The 18,656-nt window shown below is 44.8% G+C and overlaps 1 protein-coding gene across 4 annotated transcripts in view; it reads right to left on the bottom strand.

The window, feature by feature from the left end:
- The window catches only part of BMERB1 (bMERB domain containing 1), a 59,131-nt gene extending 40,822 nt beyond the window's left edge, over positions 1 to 18,309 (bottom strand). Inside the window, exons 1-4 of one of the 4 annotated variants that reach the window (XM_021539829.2) lie at positions 17,986 to 18,309; positions 16,568 to 16,638; positions 15,298 to 15,327; positions 11,037 to 15,144 (exon numbers count right to left, since the gene is read on the bottom strand). In XM_021539829.2, coding sequence (XP_021395504.1) covers positions 14,965 to 15,144; positions 15,298 to 15,327; positions 16,568 to 16,638; positions 17,986 to 18,286 — 582 coding nt within the window. In that variant the 5' untranslated portion in view covers positions 18,287 to 18,309 and the 3' untranslated portion in view covers positions 11,037 to 14,964. Of the gene's footprint in view, positions 1 to 4,784; positions 4,965 to 5,481; positions 5,572 to 11,036; positions 15,145 to 15,297; positions 15,328 to 16,567; positions 16,639 to 17,985 lie in introns of those variants that run through there. The other 3 variants (XM_077786850.1, XM_031506088.2, XM_021539828.2) reach the window with 3 other exon arrangements.
- Between the last annotated feature and the right edge of the window lie 347 nt (positions 18,310 to 18,656).

The following is an 18,656-nucleotide window of genomic DNA, read 5'->3' as shown; positions in this document are numbered from 1 at the left end:
TGGAGACATGGAAAGAATATTAATTACATTCTCTGTTTGAAGCCCATGTTCAGACCTTCACAAAGGCAGCATTCTTGCTGTTTCTATAAAAAGAAGCATAACTGTGTATATCCTTCAGTTAGCCTATTTCCCACCTATTGAATAGATGGCCTGAATAAGCCTAATTTGTTTTGTGCCTTTTATTGCCTGTAATAGATACAATTAAAAATTATGGGGAAATTACAGTGACACAAGGGCATGACTGTGAAGGAACGGCAGTTGTGGTTGGGTCATATAAATTCTTTTTGTCTCTGAATTTTTTTTTTTCCTTTTTTAAACCAGAGTGGAAACATCAGAGTGGGGAACAGTTTTATGAGAGTATGACAGGCAGGGTCATACTGCATCCCTGACTGACTGGGGAGGTGTTGAAGTAACAGGAAGTGTTTATGCACAGCACCAACATGGGTTTGTGGATGTCTGTGCAATATGTGGGGTATTATGAAAGAAGGAACAAAGGTGTTTGTTTGAATATTTAACTATCAGGTGAGAGAAACAAAATATTAAATAGCTGGTGCTTTCAGTGCTCAGCAGCAGAGCATGTAAATACAAACAAGAGTCCTTCTGGCTAACAAGCTTAGACAGATTTTGAATACAAACTAACTGAATATGGTAAAATAAGTTTTCACATGTGTCAGCCCAGGATTTCAGTGAACCTGTGTCCCTGGGACCTGTCCTATCTTTCTGCTGTTGGAACAAATCAGGGTGATCTCAGAACTAGATTCACCCCACTGGTGCTGTTCTGTAGTGCTCTTACAGCTCCTTGCCTGGACAGACGCTGTGCTACAATACTCACAGCAAGAAGGGAGAGCAAGAAAAGCTACCTGTGAAGGTTTTATGATACTACTGAATCTCATGATGGGAATCTCCAGCTTCTGTAGTACTGAGCTGTAACAGGGTCCCTTTCCCTTGTTCTCCACGTCATATTCCAGAACAATCAAAAAGGTGAATGTCTGCAATACAGGAGTGTGGCAGCTCACCTCCAATGCTGAGTTACTTTCAAATGAAAACCATAAACAAGCTTCATGGTGCACTAAACTGCATCCAAACATAACCTTTGCAGTTTTCTGGCATTTCTGCTTCCTTACACTGATTCAAGCTGGGAGGATTCGTAGCGAATTTTGCATTTAGCTCCAGCCCTCATACAAACTGCAAGAGGACAGAAAAGCTCAGCAGAAATGTATCTGAGAAGTGCAATGTCCAAAGGACAGCGAAAAACTGCTTTGTTTCTCTGTGGCTCTTTGCCTGGTGTGCATGCAGTTATTTAATCAAGGCATTATGAGTCTCTGCCAGCTGCAAGACAGATGATTCTAAATGAAGCTGTGCACTCAGTAATAAGGACTGACCAAAGTGCTCGAGTGCTCTGCTTCAGAGCAGGCTCCCCAAGACTATGTGGTAAAACTCATTTACTGAGAAGGCTGTAACCACATTATTATTATACGAGCCTGACAATTCCTAAGCTTGCCTTTTATACGCATGCACTGGAAAGCAGATGAGTTGCCCTGTACATAGTAGAACACCATTTTTAGTGTCCTCTAGTCCTTGGAAATTCCCTCTTGTGTGTGAAGAGAAAGGCCTCAGGGACTTGTTAAAGAGACACCTTTAAGCAATTTGCTTCATATTTTGCTTGCACAGATCCTGACACAGTCAGGTCACAGGGCATCAGATCCTCAGCTACTCTGAACCAGCTTAACTCCACTGATGGTCTGGCTGAGAGAGGCCATTGTAGGGCAGAAATATGATGATGTACGTTCCATTGCTGTGAAGTAACTCATCTTCCTTTATATCCAATTCCCAGCAATGCTTTCAGTACCACGGACAGAGAAGCCAGCGCAGAGCTCCCTTTCCATTTGAGGACTTGAAGAGAAACTACCTGACTTCCAGGACGTTCGTTCTGCCTGTAAAGGACATAATCAGGATACACATTCCCTTGTGATAAGACTGCCCTCCCATCACCAGGCACTGTTGTGCAGTGCTGTGCACAAGTTCTGTCTCCAAAGATATCCTGATTTAATACAACAAATCCTCAGAGTAAAAAGGGCAAGTCCATATGCAATAATGAACTTCTGCTTTTGTTAATACTCTTAACAAGCATTTCAAATTTCAAACAATATGCAAATACCAAAGGCTAATTGTTAACATCAGTAAAAAAGGAGATGACAGTTTTTCAGCCCCTTCACAGACAGACTGGCGATTACTGTCATCATGGCATACAATTTAGGATGACTGTAAAGAAGCATTACAGTAAATAGTAAGATCTATTTATTTTAAATCAATGCAAAACTGTGACCAGAAGTCAGCATTAGTATTTAAATAGGAAAGATAGGCAAGAATCATCTAAACAAGCTACTATATTTTCCAGAGTATTTTAAAAAAGCTGAAGTCTAAGAGCAAACAAACCAATTATTCAAATATATAATATAATAATTTTTTGCTTTTCAAAGAAGAGATCATGGTCTCTAGATTAATTCATATTCCTATCTAAATTGTTATACACAGACAAATATTCTCATTAAACAGAAAGTAGTGTGTAGAATGGCAGCTCAGAGCAGAGCCAGGGTGCACACCTGGACATGGGTGCTGCCAACTCTGGTGCTGGGCACCAAGCTGTGATTTGGGTGGTAGCTCAATGCTGAGCACATATTTTCAGGCAGATCAGATCTCCCTCTCAGCCTGCACCTTGCTCTCTTTCAAACAGACCACCTTTTGTTCAAAACTTGCAAGACATAGCCTTTCCTGGCACCTCAGGATACCGGTTTTTATTGTTATTATTACAAGTGCCGCACTGCACTGGAACAAAACCAGACACAGTGATGAGAACAAGAAAAGCACGTCTGTATCGTGCCAGAGAACCTGCAAAACTGTTGCATGTGTCTGACTCAACCAACTCAGTCAACAGCGATTTCAGTCTTCCATTCCATTTTAGAAAGTGTGGAGTTTCTCAGTCCTGAATCTGTGCCAGGCACTGCAACAAAACCAACACTGCAACTGAAGAATCAGTTGGAGAATTACACCCTGTCATCAGCATATGGTAGACAATAACATAGCCATGAAAAACTGAAGCTAGAGGTGAAGTATCATTCCAGAACACAGCACTCTCTGAAAAGTAAACATAGCAAATGCACTGGCTAGAACCTGCTACCAAGGTGCTGCAAAGCTATGCCATGTTTAAAAGCATCCAGGTGAGACTTCACCATGCACATCAAAAGATGGGTGGGGAACCAAGGATATCAGCAACCCCAGTACCAGCCAAGTTGAAGATATCACGACAGATAGCACACAAAGCTTCTGTTCCTGTGGCCAAACCAAACACTTGATGAAACTTAGAAAATATTTTTCTTGATACTGTCTAGTAGTTTTTGTGACTAGCTTTTCAAGATCTCTTGTCTCAGTGACTTACCTGGAAAATTATAAGGGGTTTGCAAGCTTATTAGGTTGTAAATAAGACAGTTCTGCCAGTACAAGAATAATAGCAGGTATCCTACAAGGTCCCATGGATAATGTGAATTATCAGTGATATATTTTTATCTACTCTTTCCATCAGCACTTTGGACAGGTTATGTCAATTGCTGCTTCCTGGAAAAATTATGATTTCAAGAAAGCTCTCCCAGCACAGAACATTTGTTGAGCTCATCAATACAGTGCAACCACTGAAGGTGTGAATTAAATGCTGTATTGCTGCACCCTCTGCTTGAGATAACGAGAGAATAAAGCGGTCGTCACCTGTGCTTTCCAAACGTGAAACATGTTAAAGACTACCAACATTTATGAAAATCTCTACATTAAATCGCACCTGCTAAACAACGGGGGAGAACAAACGTCCCAGTGCTCCTTGCTGGCCGCCCGCTCAGCGCCTCTCCCCGCGGAGCGCGCCGCCCGTGCCGCAGGGAGCGGCAGGAGCGCCGGAGCGCCCGGAGAGCCCGGAGAGCCCGGAGAGCCCGGAGCGCCCGGAGAGCCCGGAGAGCCCGGAGAGCCCAGAGAGCCCGGAGCGCCCGGAGAGCCCGGAGCGCCCGGCGAGCCCGGAGCGCCCGGAGAGCCCGGAGAGCCCGGAGAGCCCGGAGCGCCCGGAGAGCCCGGAGAGCCCGGAGAGCCCAGAGAGCCCGGAGAGCCCATCGAGCCCGGAGCGCCCATCGAGCCCGGAGAGCCCGGAGCGCCCGGAGCGCCCATCGAGCCCGGAGCGCCCGGCGAGCCCGGAGAGCCCGGAGCGCCCGGCGAGCCCGGAGAGCCCGGAGAGCCCGGAGAGCCCGGAGAGCCCGGAGAGCCCGGAGCGCCCGGAGCGCCCATCGAGCCCGGAGCGCCCGGAGCGCCCGGAGAGCCCGGAGCGCCCGGAGTGCCCGGAGCGCCCGGAGCGCCCGGAGTGCCCATCGAGCCCGGAGCGCCCGGCGAGCCCGGAGCGCCCGGAGAGCCCGGAGAGCCCGGAGAGCCCGGAGAGCCCGGAGAGGCCGGAGCGCCCGGAGCGCCCATCGAGCCCGGAGCGCCCGGCGAGCCCGGAGCGCCCGGAGCGCCCATCGAGCCCGGAGCGCCCATCGAGCCCCGCTCGGCTGCCTGTGCCCGGCACGGGCGAGCTGCGCGCCCCCGGCACGGCCCCCTGGCCAAGCACCGGCTCAGAGGGCAAAGCGGTCACACAAGCCTTCCTCCCGAGCAGCCCCAGCCGGCCTCACCCTGCCAAAAAAGGACCCGGGACCGCCCGGCCCGGCCGCAGCCGCGGCTCCCCGGCCGGCCGGACCCGCACCCGCGGCCCCACTCACTTCTGCCCAGCGCCTCCGCCTTCCACTCCGTCTCCTCCACTGCCCCGTAGCGCCGCATGGGTCTCTCGGCCTCGGCGCTGGCCGAGATGGAGCGGCGGAGCTCCATGGCCGGGGCTCAGCCCGAGCAGCGGCGCGGGCGCTGCGCGGGGCTCGGCGCTCGGTGCGCGGCGGGGCCCGCGGGCGGGGGGCGGGCAGGGGCTCCGGCACATGCTCAGTGCGGGGCTGGGGCGGGGGAGCCGCCGCACAAAGCGGTGTCGCACCTCGCACATGCTGCACACACGCCCCGCCCGCCCGGCCCTGCCTCCGCTCGGGTGGGCACTGCCCGCCCCGGGGGCTGCCCGGAGCTCCGCGCCCGCGGCTCGCTGCCCTGGCTCTGCCCAGCCCTGCCCTGCTCATCCCATCCCTGCCCAGCCCTGCCCAGCCCTGCCCTGCTCATCCCATCCCTGCCCAGCCCTGCCCAGCCCTGCCCAGCCCTGCCCTGCTCATCCCATCCCTGCCCAGCCCATCCCTGCCCTGCCCTGCTCATCCCATCCCTGCCCAGCCCATCCCTGCTCTGCCCTGCCCTGCCCAGCGCTGCCGAGCCCACCCTGCGCGGCCAAACCGCTGGAGCCGGCGGGAGTTCGCAAATCCGCTCTCTGCCAGGGCACGGTGGAATTGTCCATCTTGTGGCCGGTGCAGCGCTGAGCACATTTCTGACCTGAGCAGCTGGCGAATAATGGTAACATCTACAGCCACTCGTGGCTTTTGCAGTTTGGCTCATCTCAGGCTCCCGTGCATGCAGCCTTTGGCTTTCCTAAAAATCTTGCACTGACTGGAATGACACTTATTCCAGCAACACGTTGCCTGAAGCCAGAGAACAGCACTCAAACAAGTGATGCAATTTTGTGTCGCTCATTTTTCATCAGCATACAGCTTTGCTGCTTATGCAGCCTGCTGGGAATAAAGGAAATTACTTTGCAGGAAGCACAAGTGCAGTGATTATTACTGTTATTACTAAGTTTTTTTCTTTTTTTTTGTAGGGAAGGTTGTATGGATTAAATCCCTGAACAGCATTTTACAGTCTGAGCCTACCTTTCCTAGTGAGATCACATTGCACTTTACTGTGAGTGGTATAACTTCTGACATAAAGACAGTGAAGTAGGAGTTAGGCAGGCTGTCCAGTGCCCCACAGCACACCAGGGGTTTAACACTTTTTGCCTCACTTATAAAGAATAATGGGGTACTCTGAGTGAATACTGGGAAAGCTCACTGTTTGTCACCTATTTTTGTCTGCAAAGTCTTGTCCTTAATCATTGACACTTCAAAAAAACCACCTCTGTATTCAGTGGTACACTTAATAATTGGACTCGCACACACTGATTCTATTGTGTGAACAATTTTGTTTGAGGAGTGTATCGCATGTCAGAGACGAGAAAACCTCTACATTGCTTTTAAAATTGTAACAGAAAATTTCTCTACTTGTCTTCCTGAGAATTGGAATTAGCCAACAAGACGAGCTAGACAGTTTTAGGACATCTTCAGGGCACTCTGATTTCTCTGTCAGCTGTGCTCCCCAGAGACATGCCGTGAATTGAGCACCAGACGTGCTGGAACAGCTCTTGTTGGCTGTGCAGTGCCTCATCCTCGCTGCTTTTGGCCTTTAGAGACAGAGCCCAAACAGAGCTGTGAGTCAAGCAGAAAAGCTGGTGGCAGGGCTCTGCACAGCTGATTTTGGGTGACAGTGCAGCTGCCTGCTGGGGTGGGCTGGACTGACTCACTAGTAGAAGTGAGGAACACGAGTGTGGGAGGAATAAGAGTCCATCTGGGATCTGGATGAGAGTGGGACTAAGGGAAACAGGCTGAGTGGGGAGAAGGGCAAATTTTTAGTGAATCTGAGGACTATTTAATTTCAAACCATCCTTTCAAGTTTTCTAGGTAATTACAACCCAACTGCATTGTTTAGGAGATGGGGGAGTTATCCTAGAAATAGTTGAATATTTAAAGCTCTGCTTTTGTTAGTATGGCTGAAAAACACCCACTAGCCAGAACCTCGTGTGCAAAGAATTTGCTTACATAAAGCAAAGAATATAAAAGGTGATTTATTGTAATTAGGAAGTTTTCATCTGCCCATTTTGAAAAGTCCCAAAATCTGGTAAGGATCCATTTCTACAGAGTGCTACACATAAGAACAATTTTGTGGAAGCCACCCCTCTGAGGTCATTGGCACAAAGGTTTTTGCAAGAGTAGGGCCCAAGTATGTATGAATTATTTGCTAATGTAATATCAGCATTTTTGTTAGTGTGACTCTGGAGCATTGCTGCTGCTGTATTTGTCAATGGAATTAAATTTCTCTCCTACTGATGATGTCTTTCAGTGGACCTAGCAATATAAATTATAAATGCATTTCTTTACTCATGAAGGCTGGTTTTCTTCTGCTGAAAGCACTGTTAATGCAGAAAATACAAAAATTTGGATCTCTTGTCACTGCTCATAACATAATGCCTAGTAGAGAAACAGAGTTGCACTTTGCTCTTACAGTAATTTTCCCTGGTGGCTTCAGTTCCCATTTCTCACTAAATCCTGCCACCAGGAGCTAGAGCTGGGCAGGAACAGTTGGCAAATCCACTCTCCTGTGTCTTGCTCTCTGGCCTCTGTCAGACATCACAGACGTCCCATGGCAGACATGACTTATTTAGATTTATCTCAGCTATTTTTTTTTTATAGAAGGTCAGAATACATAGCACAAATTTTGGGAGATACAGCAGCAAAGATTCAGGGCATAAATATCTGGTAGAAAGCATGGAAACAATCTGTGCACTTCAAAAGCTGCAGTTCTGACCAAAAAGAGATTTCAGAAACATACTTCACTAAACTCTTTTCTTTCCCATTTTTCTTTTGTCTTAGTGAATTCTTTCTACGTTCACTGTCTTTTTAAGGTACAAATTTCACAGAAGCTGCTGCTATAGCATTTGTCAGACACATTACTAATACCATGGGTATTGAAGTTGCCTATGTAAGAGTCTTATTTTTGGCATTTGGAGCCAAGTCCAGTGGTATGACTGGACTGACTGCTGTGCAGGTGAGTCACTATGCAGGTGGCTTTTGCATCAGTGATGGGTGTCCATAGCTACAAAGGAAAAACAGATGTTTGAGTTCAGTAAATTTAGATGTTGAGATAAATTGGTCTGGGCTATTTTAGACTTGCAAACACAGCAGGCAACAAGTAATATTTCAGCATGTATGTGGGCATTTTGAAGTAATAAACATCCTGTGTAAATTTTACAAAGACAGCAGCACACAGCTCCAGGCACAGCTCTTGCAGGGCCTGAGCCTTTTCCCATTTAACATAGTCCAAAATGTAAAGATGACTTTCTGTAAGCTTCCATTTTACCAATACAAGTTGGTATCTTACAGAGAGAACTCAAAACTGCCTGAAAGCTGTGAGGCACCCAAAGAGTCTTGCTGATGCATGTCACTGTGCAGTGTCTATGCTCCATTACCCCTGCATCCTAACAGGCAAGTTCACTTCTGTGGGCCATTTCACTACTCCCCTCACTGGAACTGGAAGCTATAAAGTCACTGTCCTGACCTCTGAAAAGGTTTCTTTACAATGAATTTCTCTCTGTATTTGTACCTGTGTTCCATTGGATTTTTGCCAATTTCTGCCCCAAAATGGTAAGCAAAACACTGTATGGGTAATTGCCATGATGTATCAGGTGTAGTTATGAACACATAATAATTCATTACTGTCTAATGACCATTCTGAACTAGATGTAGGACTAATACAAAATCCTTCAGTGTCATTGGCATGCCATGGCTAATCAGCTGCAGTTAACAGTCTTGTTACATTTTGGATGTAAAAGCATGTGATGCATGAAATGGAAGCAGCTGAACACCCTTAGTAGGTAAGTAAAGGTGGTTTAAGCAATGGCAAAACAAGAATACCACAGGGCACCAGTCTCTCAGAGGTAGATTTCTCCAGGCCAGCATAGAACAGAAAAAAAAAAAACAAACAACTAGAAGTGGAAAAAGGAATCATCAAATTTTGTATTTTCTTTCCCACATATTTGAGACATGAGAGGAAAGCTGCTATCCTGGCAAATCAAGGAAAGAATAATGAGAGTTTGTTCTTATGTATGCACACACTAAGTGCACGTTAGCTACAGTAACATACTAATTCAAGGGAAGAGTTGTAACTTAAATTACTCTGCCACCAAGTCACACCCTGTAAAAGGACACACAATTCAGTATGAAGCTGACACAGATAAAGGATCTCATGTGGTGCAGAACTTTGTGTGCATGGTTTGAGTCCATATGGGCCAAACCCTGTATTTATCACAGCCATCTGGGTGCTTGTGCATTTTGGTTCTGTTGTAATTGGATAAAGTGCAGAAATGGGGAACTGTTCTCATTCCCAGCCAGTTCCATTGTCCCGGTATCTCTGGTGACTGAACTACCTACCAGGCTACATTCCCATGCTCCCTCCTGGTCACTCTGATTCTGTTAGTCTTGAGGGTGTAAAATGGGAAGGGTGACTTATCAGTATCCCATTTTTAAGGTTTTCTGCCAGAGGGGAGCACTAGCATAGGTGTCCCTGTTCCATCACTTACATAGCCCCCAAGTGTGTGCACACTCACCTGCTGTCATTTTTCCCCTGTTCTTTTACAGCCCCACTTCACGACTGGTTTTCCCTGAACACAGGAAACAAACCCGCTCATTCTTCAGTTCCTGAAGCTCTCTCACATACCTGCTGCTACAGCAGAGCTGTCCTTGACAATGTCTTTTCTGGCCCTCCTTCACACCTCATTAGACTTTTCCAGGCCCAAGATTTCTGTCAGCACAAAAAGGTGTAATTGCTATTAGTGTTGCATAGCAGGGAATGATACATTCTGCATATTCTTGCACTAAACTGTTTTTCTATCTGGATACAAGGTGTATAATTTTTAAGCACTACCACAATAAGTTAACTGCAGGAAAAGGGAAGGCAGTGTTTATTAGGGTGGATGATGTTGGTAAGTATATGCATACAGACATGTAATCTGCATTCTTTGTTCTTGTTTAAAATGGACTACAGTAACTTCAGACATTGTGAACTTAGCAAGTGCATGCGAGTTCTTAGTGCAACTTGGACATTAAGAGAGGACAGGCAGTCCTTGGCTGGTTTAGAACAGGAATATTAGGCAGAGATAGAAAAATATTATCTGAGGCATATATGAAAGTCACTGGGATTTATACAGCATAACTGTCTACATTTAAAATTAGAGGTTGCACAGCAAAAAACGGGTCTGCAAATGAGCTTCAAGAATGATATAGCAAAGGGATAACAGAGATAAAGCTATTACAGTTTATCCAAGGAATAAACAAAAACTGCTTACCACTACATGCACACATAAAGCTTTGCCTGCTGTACCTAGTCGTTAAGTCTTCTTAGAAAGGGAGTAACATTTCATTAGAATGTTAAGGCTAGATTGATGTGGGTAGATAATAAAATTTCATAGGAACACATAAATAATTTCTTTGAGACACAGAACCCTCTGTCACTTGAAGTGCTTGGATAAGTTCCTAGAAGCTGGCATTGGAGTCAACATCACTGGTTTGATTCAGGAAGAACTCTTTGCTTTGCATTACCCAAGGATTCAGACTGAGTGATCCTTTTTCTCCCTGTTGGCCTTGAAGTCTAGGAAATAGAATTTTTCAACTTGAACTCTTACCATAAAGCTTCCTCCTCATTCTAAATAGACAAGAAGTTACAACAGGGAATGCAGGTGGTGTCTCTCTTCCAGTTGTGGAATATATTACTCCCTTCAGCCTCAAATCTGAACCATTTCCTTCCAAGAGTATCCTACACAAACTTGACTGAGTTAAGTCCTTCAGTAAGGACCCCATTTCTAACCTCTGTTCTCTATAAAAGTTGTTTATATATTTTTCCTACCTGAATCCTCCATTCCTTCTGCAAATATATTAATTATTTAAAGAAATGCTTATATCAAAATTGTACATCTTTTTAATAAGAGTCCACTGACTTCAGCATAAGATATTGAAGATGGGAGTTCTGCTTGAATTTATTCAGAAATGACAGATGCCTTAATGTATGTAACTAAACTCTAAAGGGAGTGAATAATCCCTCCTTAGTTTTTATTCTGCTGGTGTGTTAAGGTCTGACATCAAATGAGCTTTTTGCTGCATGTGGTCTATGAAGGTCCAATAAGAACTTTACATAAGACCTGGCTTTCTTTATACACATATGAGTTAAAGATAGACAGAGCCAAAGAACAGCATTTAATGTTTATTATGCCTTTGCAAAAACATAGACAATTTCAGTCAGCTTGAAATTCATTATTTTAGTAAAATTCAAGTAATTCTTGCACATCTCACTGGATTGGCACTAGCAGTAGAGGCAGCAGCACAAGCAGGAAGCGCTGGCACTTAGAGCAGAGAATTGGAAGGCTGAAGCTGCATAGATTTCAAAGGTTGTTCTATAAAGAGAACTCAATATATCAGATATGGTAACAGACTAGAGGCAATTTCACCTTCACTGCAGCAGGAACTGGTTATTTTATATTTATGTTACTGGGTGGGTGCTTCTGGTGTGAAAAGATAGAGGCCTTCTGGTGAATTTTCTAAGAAGGATGTATCTAGCATACTAGTAAGCACAGAAGGTTCATTTACATAAAAGATTTGCAGTAGAAAAATAAATTTTGAAATTCTCATTTTATCAAATTCAGACTCCACATCTCCACAGCCATCCAGAATAACATGGAGCTGGAACTGATATAAATATCTGTTCATCCCATTTGCTCTTAGAGAGGATCCATGACATAAAAATATCACCTGACTGCAGGCCTAATAGCTACTGGCAGTGTGTTGCTCCTTCCTGAGCACCTACGTGATGTAAAATTCTGTTCATCCTGCTGGTTGTGGAAATCTGCATGTTCAGCTGGCAGTAAGATCAGTGCAATTCCTGGAAATAGTCATAAAGCCCTTATGACTGTTTTTGAAAGGGTAGCAGAGAGACATTAGGATAAATCTCACCCATCTTTTTCTTATTTCTTTTTTTATTCCCCCAGAAAATTACTGAGTTGTTAGAAGAAGCAAACTAAAGTTTACATATGTGCCAAATAGGGTTGGACTAGATTACCTGGGATGGGCATACAGATGTCCTTTCCAAACTCAACCGTTCTGTTATCCTGTGAAATTAATCTTGTAATCCAAAAATGTATCAAGGAATCATGAAGGCTCTAACAACATAGGGATTAAGTCCTCAGATAAACTGTCAGAAGAATAAAATCTTTAGAAGGTCCATTAATTTATGCACACTGAGAAACTGTCCCAATGCAGCTTCATTATTTTGCATTTTGTGGGTCTGAAATGTTTGTCAGACCAATCAGTGCTCACAATTAAAAGGGAAAAAACACAAATTTTCTGATGTGAAAAGGGATTTGTGTTACTTAGTTGTCAAGTGCCTTAACAAGAGAAATGGAGAAAGTGAAAGGATTATGCAGGATCTAAAGTCTACTGAAACATAAGAGCCACAGGCTTCCATTACATGAAAGAACTGTACTTCAAGTAATAAAAGATGGAGAGAAATCCTGAACTCCCCAGCCAGAGAAACTTGAAGACAAAACAGGATTTAGCTCAAATTCCCAAGCAGAAATCTGGTAGCACAAAAGCAAGAGCAATAAAGCACAGCTTCTATAAGCTTCTAAGCTATTTAAAAGATGGATCTTTCATTTATTAGTTAGTCCTGATGAAAAAAGGCATCAGCATTATACAGATCATGAGTTATAAATTCTTGATTCATCTGGAAATTCAGTTTCACCTACCATACCCATGAAGAAAGATTTTTTGCTCTGAGTTACAGCAAAATATCACATACTGCTTACAGCAAACCAACAGCATTTCACTCCCCTTGTAATGACATTATTTTCCAGTTCCCTTCGTCAAGTGAATGCTATTAATCATTAAACACTTAAGGCATGAGCAGAAATAAAAATAAATAGCATCTGTAAAAAAAAGTTAAATACTTAAGTAGCACACCTTACCTGAAACTTTTAGCTCTTACTAAACAGAATAGACTTTAGAATACCAGTTTGATTCCAAAAATATCAATAGAAAAAAACACTACTGGAATTGCTTCTTTATCCTGAGGACTTTATACACACAAGAACAGTTGAACAGCTATAGCTGTCGGAAGCATCTGTTCACTCATTTTTTAAATAGACAGAAAAAATTCAGTTAGTTCCTCTGTGCATTTCTACTCCTCCTGGGATGTCCAGCATCAGGACTGCTCAATTCACACTTTGTGATTCATGCAGCAACATCCAGCAGGGGAATTCAACTCATCAAATATAAGTTTCTACAAGCTATTGACACAGCAGCCACTCACCTGAGCCTCCATGTCACAGAGGGACAGAAATGGGCCCTTCAGTGCACATTTCAATATACAGAGTTAAAACACTTAGCCAAGCTGGAGATGTCCATGCCAAAGGTGTCAAAAGTCAATTAGAATTAATTCCACCTTGAGGCTGTAGGCAGGTGTGCTCTTCCACATCTGCCTGTACAGCTGAAGATGGAACTGCAGTGACTTGTCCACGCTGAGAGGGAAGGCACCTGCTCCACCTGCCTGCCAGCAGAACAGGCTGTGGAAGCAGCCCCCTGCCTTCTCCCCTCCTCCCACTGCTGCAGTCCTCTGGCCAAAGCCATGTGGGCACTTTGCATCACTCCTTACCACTAGGTTTTGCTAAACAAGTTGTTTTTACCTGAAATAGATTTGGGCAGTGCTTGCATGATCCCTTTTTCTTTCTCAGCTAACCTGTACTGTGCTCCTACAGTGACAAATAATTGTTAGCAATATACAAGCAGTACAGTTGCTGGCCAAAAGAATGGATATTTATTGCCTAAGCAGGCTTTGGTACACTATTTAGACAAGGCTGAGGAATTCAGACATTCCTCAGAGGGGTTTATTATTGTTGTAACAGAGGGATGAGTCTTCTCTTTAGAATCAGACCCATTAAATCAGATACTCTTTCAAGCTTACAATTTAGTAACTTCAAGGCATAAAATCTCATTCTAATATAGCAAGGGCTCCTTTACTTGCCTGATTTCAACTTACTGCAATCAAAGAAATTTGCACAGTTCCTCTTTTGAGATATATATGCACATTTTAAAAATACCCGTATCCAGACCTGACAAAGCAAATCCATAAATTAATTTTCACCTTCTCCTAGTCTCCTATGTATAATTACCCACTGTCTTCTATGAATAGGAATGTTTAAAAGCCATTTGAGGAAAAAATAGGAGTTATTGATATATATAGCTGGATTCTGCTATTCATGCCACCTTCCTTCCCATGCTCTTTTCCTTCAAAATTTTGATTATATCTTCAGCATGATGAAACACCTGAAAAGAGTAGAGGAGTCAAGACTCCCATGGCCCTTGAGGAGCAAAGGAAGCAGTGGCTGCACACAGAACCAAAGCTCCCTGCAGTGCTGGTCGGGGGGGTTCCACTGTGCAGGAGCTGCTTGACTGACCCCAAGGGGCAATGGGCAGCACCCACCCCAAAGGGTTCTGACCAAAGTAATCTTTATTCCCCCAGCTAAGATAAAACATGTACAAATACAGTCCAGGTTTGTATATTCTATGAAATAATTAATTTCCTATATAAATTTTCATGTAGAATAAAACAAGTTGGCCCCATAGAAATGTGGGGTTTACAAACACAGCACTTTTGTTTCCTCTCAATGAAGCAAATTCAATGCCACTTTTTAGATATGGAATCCATTAAATTTTGTTCTGCAAAGTGATCTTGCATTGATAACAATTGTCAAGTGCGACAACTGATGATTTAATGTTCTATTCTCCTTTTTCTAGCAATTACAAGTTGATTGAAAATTAAATTACAGTTAATATTTCTCCCCAGTGAGGCAGTCTGACATGATGTACAAATGCTTACATTGCCCTGTAAGTCAGTTGTTTCCAGATGAGATGGACTGACAGCATGAAAATAATTAAATGTCAATATACAACTGGCCACTTTTATGAAAAATAAACAGGCGCAAAGACAAACTGTTCCACTGCTTATACTAACCACCAAATGTTGAGATAACTGCTTATTTTAAACACAACAGTGAGGCTGCAGTGTGATTTACTGACTTTCACAAACCCAGTTTAGCAATTTAGAATGTGTTCAGAACTAAAGTTCTTATTTGTCTGATGGCTCTTCATCTGCATTGACCTTCTCTCCTTGGAGCCACATGAAGGCTGACTTTGCTGTGCCATCTCCACTCTGTTGGGAAAAGCAAATGAAGGAAGCCCAGACAAAGCCACAGAGCCCAGTGTAAGCTGTTCTCAGGTGAACTGGGATCAAAATGAAGTTTGACAGCTGTGTGGGAAGGAGAGAGAGCTCAGTTAGTGTTCCAGGCACTGTTACCCACCCAACAAGTGCACTGCTCCTCCTGGAGTCAGACACAGTGTGGCTGCACAGGACTGGGATCTACGGCAGGGAAAGGCTCACAGAGTCACCCTAAGAACTCACCTGCACAAAAGGCCAGTACATCAGTCCTGTCTGAAAGGAAAACGAATCATTTGTTATTCTTATGCTCACCAAGATTCATTTTTTCCACATTCAGTGATGACTGAAATGTATTTGAGTAATAAAAGCTGTTTAATTACAAATGGAGTTGCTTAACCTAGAGGTTGCCATATTAAACTTCCAATCATCTTCATGAGCCGCTATGCTCTGAGTTTTTCAAACATATTATTTTATATATTATTTTTACATATTATTTTAACTCATTTTAAATACAAAACCCTAAGCACAGTTAAGTCTTCACAGATATCTGACACCAGACACAATAAATGCATTTACCAGATGGGTGAACAAATGTTTAAACATGTGAACATTTGTTTCAGCCATTAATGAAAAATACCACTGAACACTATTTATTTCACACTTGCAGTGCTCCTTCTACTTACTCATACAGTAAGGCATATTTAGAAAAATCAATGGATAATTTACTCATATAACATAAGGCTGATAGAAACCTTATGTTTTGATAGGCTATAGTGGGCACTGCTTTTAGAATCATCTTCCATAGGAATAAAAATAATCCTTTTCCATCCTACCTATATAGTTCTACAATATGAAGAGGAATTCACATTGCAATCACATCTTCTATTACTTTTTTTTCCCCTGCTAATGCAGTCATCATTCTTCTTGCATCTGAGAAACCTTTAACATTCTCAGCTTGCTCAGCTCTGAGGTAGCAGGGATAATTTTGTCTTGCCTATGCAGAAATGCAAATCAAAGCCAGCTGTTTACAGCAAAGCCTTCTTAAAACAAGGGGACTTGCTTCTGAAAGTGAGAAGATTGTCACTGAAAAGTACAGGCTAAAAATATTCTCAAAGAAGGTTTCTCTATAATGAATTATTTTAATAGGTGTACATGTGTTGCTAGTAGTATCACTAACTAAACACTGGTGTGTGTACCTCTTAAGACAAAAGATAAAAAAAACCTGAATCAATGTTGTATTGTAAGGCTGGCATTCAAACAGAGCTGTGTCAAGTGTTGTGTATAGAAACACTGTACATTTCATTTTTTAAATGGCACAGTGTCACCCATCTGGCATCACTGCCTAACCCAAACTGCCTTTACTTCCCGTTACTGCTGGGACTTATAGCTTCCTACACATAATCAAATAATGGAGTGAAAGAAAGAAAGAGTTAAAAAAGAGTGTTGGAGAAAGGAATATTTACACTTTTGTTGTTTTTGTTTAGCTGTGAGATAAGCAAATTGCTTGCCTCACCTTATATGTATTCCAAAATTTCTTTTTACAGTCTGAAAAGATGTCCTCTTTCCTCTGAAGGATGCTCATACCTAGTGGTAAAATATTTACAAGAATCAATAAAAATGCAAAAAATGAAATGTTCACATTTTCCAGTGACATCCCAGACCCTTCTCAAAATACATTATAATATCTTTGAAAAAAAAAAAAAAAGGCTGATATTGTTACCAAAATACCATTCTGACTACCTAATAGTGGTAGATCAAAACTCCTCCTCTATTGAATTGACACCCAAGATCAGCTGGGATTTACTGGGTGTACAGGTGTTGTGGCATCTGCCTCTCTGCCATACCACACACCGGTGGTGCAGTGGTGGAACAGAGAGGATAACAGCACCTGTTGCACCCATGACAGAGAGAATAAAGCATTCAGCACATAAGCAGAGGCTCCTTAGTCCAACTCTTGGATCTTTCTAGGAATTCCCATGCCTTGGGGTTATCAGTATCTCTCAATGGATACATTATTTTACTGCTACCCAATTCAGGGACATTTACATTCCCTTTTCTGGTCCTTCAGATCCTTCTGGTCCTTGGGCAATTCCCAGCTTAAGTTATGACATAGTTAAGATTTTGAGAGGAAGTATCTGGTATTTGACTTCTTTTCTTGCTTCATTTCTCTTCAATCACAAATTGAGTAATTTCTCTGTTGGAGTGATAGAATGCAGATCTCCTAGCCCCAGACAAAAAGAGGACCTGTCTTAGTGGCTAACACATTAAATTAAATTATAGCATTTAATTACATTAGTCTTACCTATTAATTTTCTTATTCCCTCATGTTTATTTCCAAAATAGACACTATTTTGTATCTTTAAAGTATCTTGTTACTTGTTAGCTTTTGAGATTAGCCATTAGTAGCACACTTTATTTCTAAAGACTCTCACAGCAGAAGCTGGTGGGCTGAACGATGGCATTTCTTGACATTTACAGCTGTGTTTTGGAAAATGAGACAGCTGATGCTGAGAATGAGCACAACAATTCAAACAGACATGGATGCTGCAATCCGTGTAAGGTGCTATGCATTCTTTGTTGCTAATTAAAAGCTACGCGCCCAACCGAGCTCAGGACAGGCCTCCTTTGGTCCAGCACCGCTCCGGGAAAGCTCTGAAGTGCCACAGGCGGTTCGGCATCCTCGGGGGCACCTGCCGGGGTCTGCAGAGCCCCCCGGCCGCGGCCCCGCCCCGAGCGCCCGGGCAGCGGCGTTTTGGGGTGCGGGAGCCGCGCCGGGCGGGCGGGGGGTGCCCACGCCCCGGCCCCTTGCGGTGGATGCCGGTGCCGCTGCGCGCTGTCCGAGCCCGGCGCGGGGCGCGGCGCGGGGCCGCCGCCGGTGGAGGCGGGGGCGGCGGATGCGCGGGGCTCTGCGGCGGAGCCCCCGGCACTCACCCGTGTAGAAGGCGAGGACGGCGACGGGCGCGCCCAGCAGCTGATCGCAGAGCACCTTGCCCAGCACGGCGGGCGGGCGGCGGCCGGGCAGCGCCCGCTCCAGAGCCCGCAGCCACACGTAGCTGAAGTTGCCGTGGAAGGCCAGGGCCACCAGCGCCACGCGGCGCGTCTGCGCCCAGTCGGGCGGCTGGCCCCGCAGCAGCTGCTGCGCCGCGTCCCCCGCCGCGAACAGCCCCCCGTAGAGCAGCACGTTGCAGAGCCAGGGGAAGCGCCGCACCCCGCGCAGCAGCGCCCCGGCCATCGCCCGCCGCCGCTTCCGCCTCTTCTTCCTCCTCCTTCTCCTCCTCCTCCTCCCCCTTGCCACGGGCCCGCCCGCCGCCGCCCCGGCCCCGCCATTCTCACGGCCCCGGAGCGCTCCCTCCGCCAGGGAGGGCCGGCTCCCCACGCCGGGCCCCGGTGGGTGGTGGGTGACCCGCGGGTGATGGCAGGGCAGCCGGGTTTCAGCTCGTGGGCTCGCTTCTCAAGTGCCTTCACCCCTCAAGTGCATTCACTCCGAATATGTTCGTGGCCGTGTCGCCTGGGCTTTGGTCTAAGTAGCACCATGGGTCACTATGCATTAGTGCTGCAACTACTGAGTGACAAATTATGTTTCCTTATCATCTTTTTTGTAA

Source organism: Lonchura striata, chromosome 16 (assembly GCF_046129695.1).
Source record: "Lonchura striata isolate bLonStr1 chromosome 16, bLonStr1.mat, whole genome shotgun sequence".
NCBI lineage: Eukaryota > Metazoa > Chordata > Aves > Passeriformes > Estrildidae > Lonchura > Lonchura striata.
The sequence above is the reverse complement of the archived record's forward strand: the minus strand, read 5'-3'. Positions and strand labels throughout refer to the sequence as shown.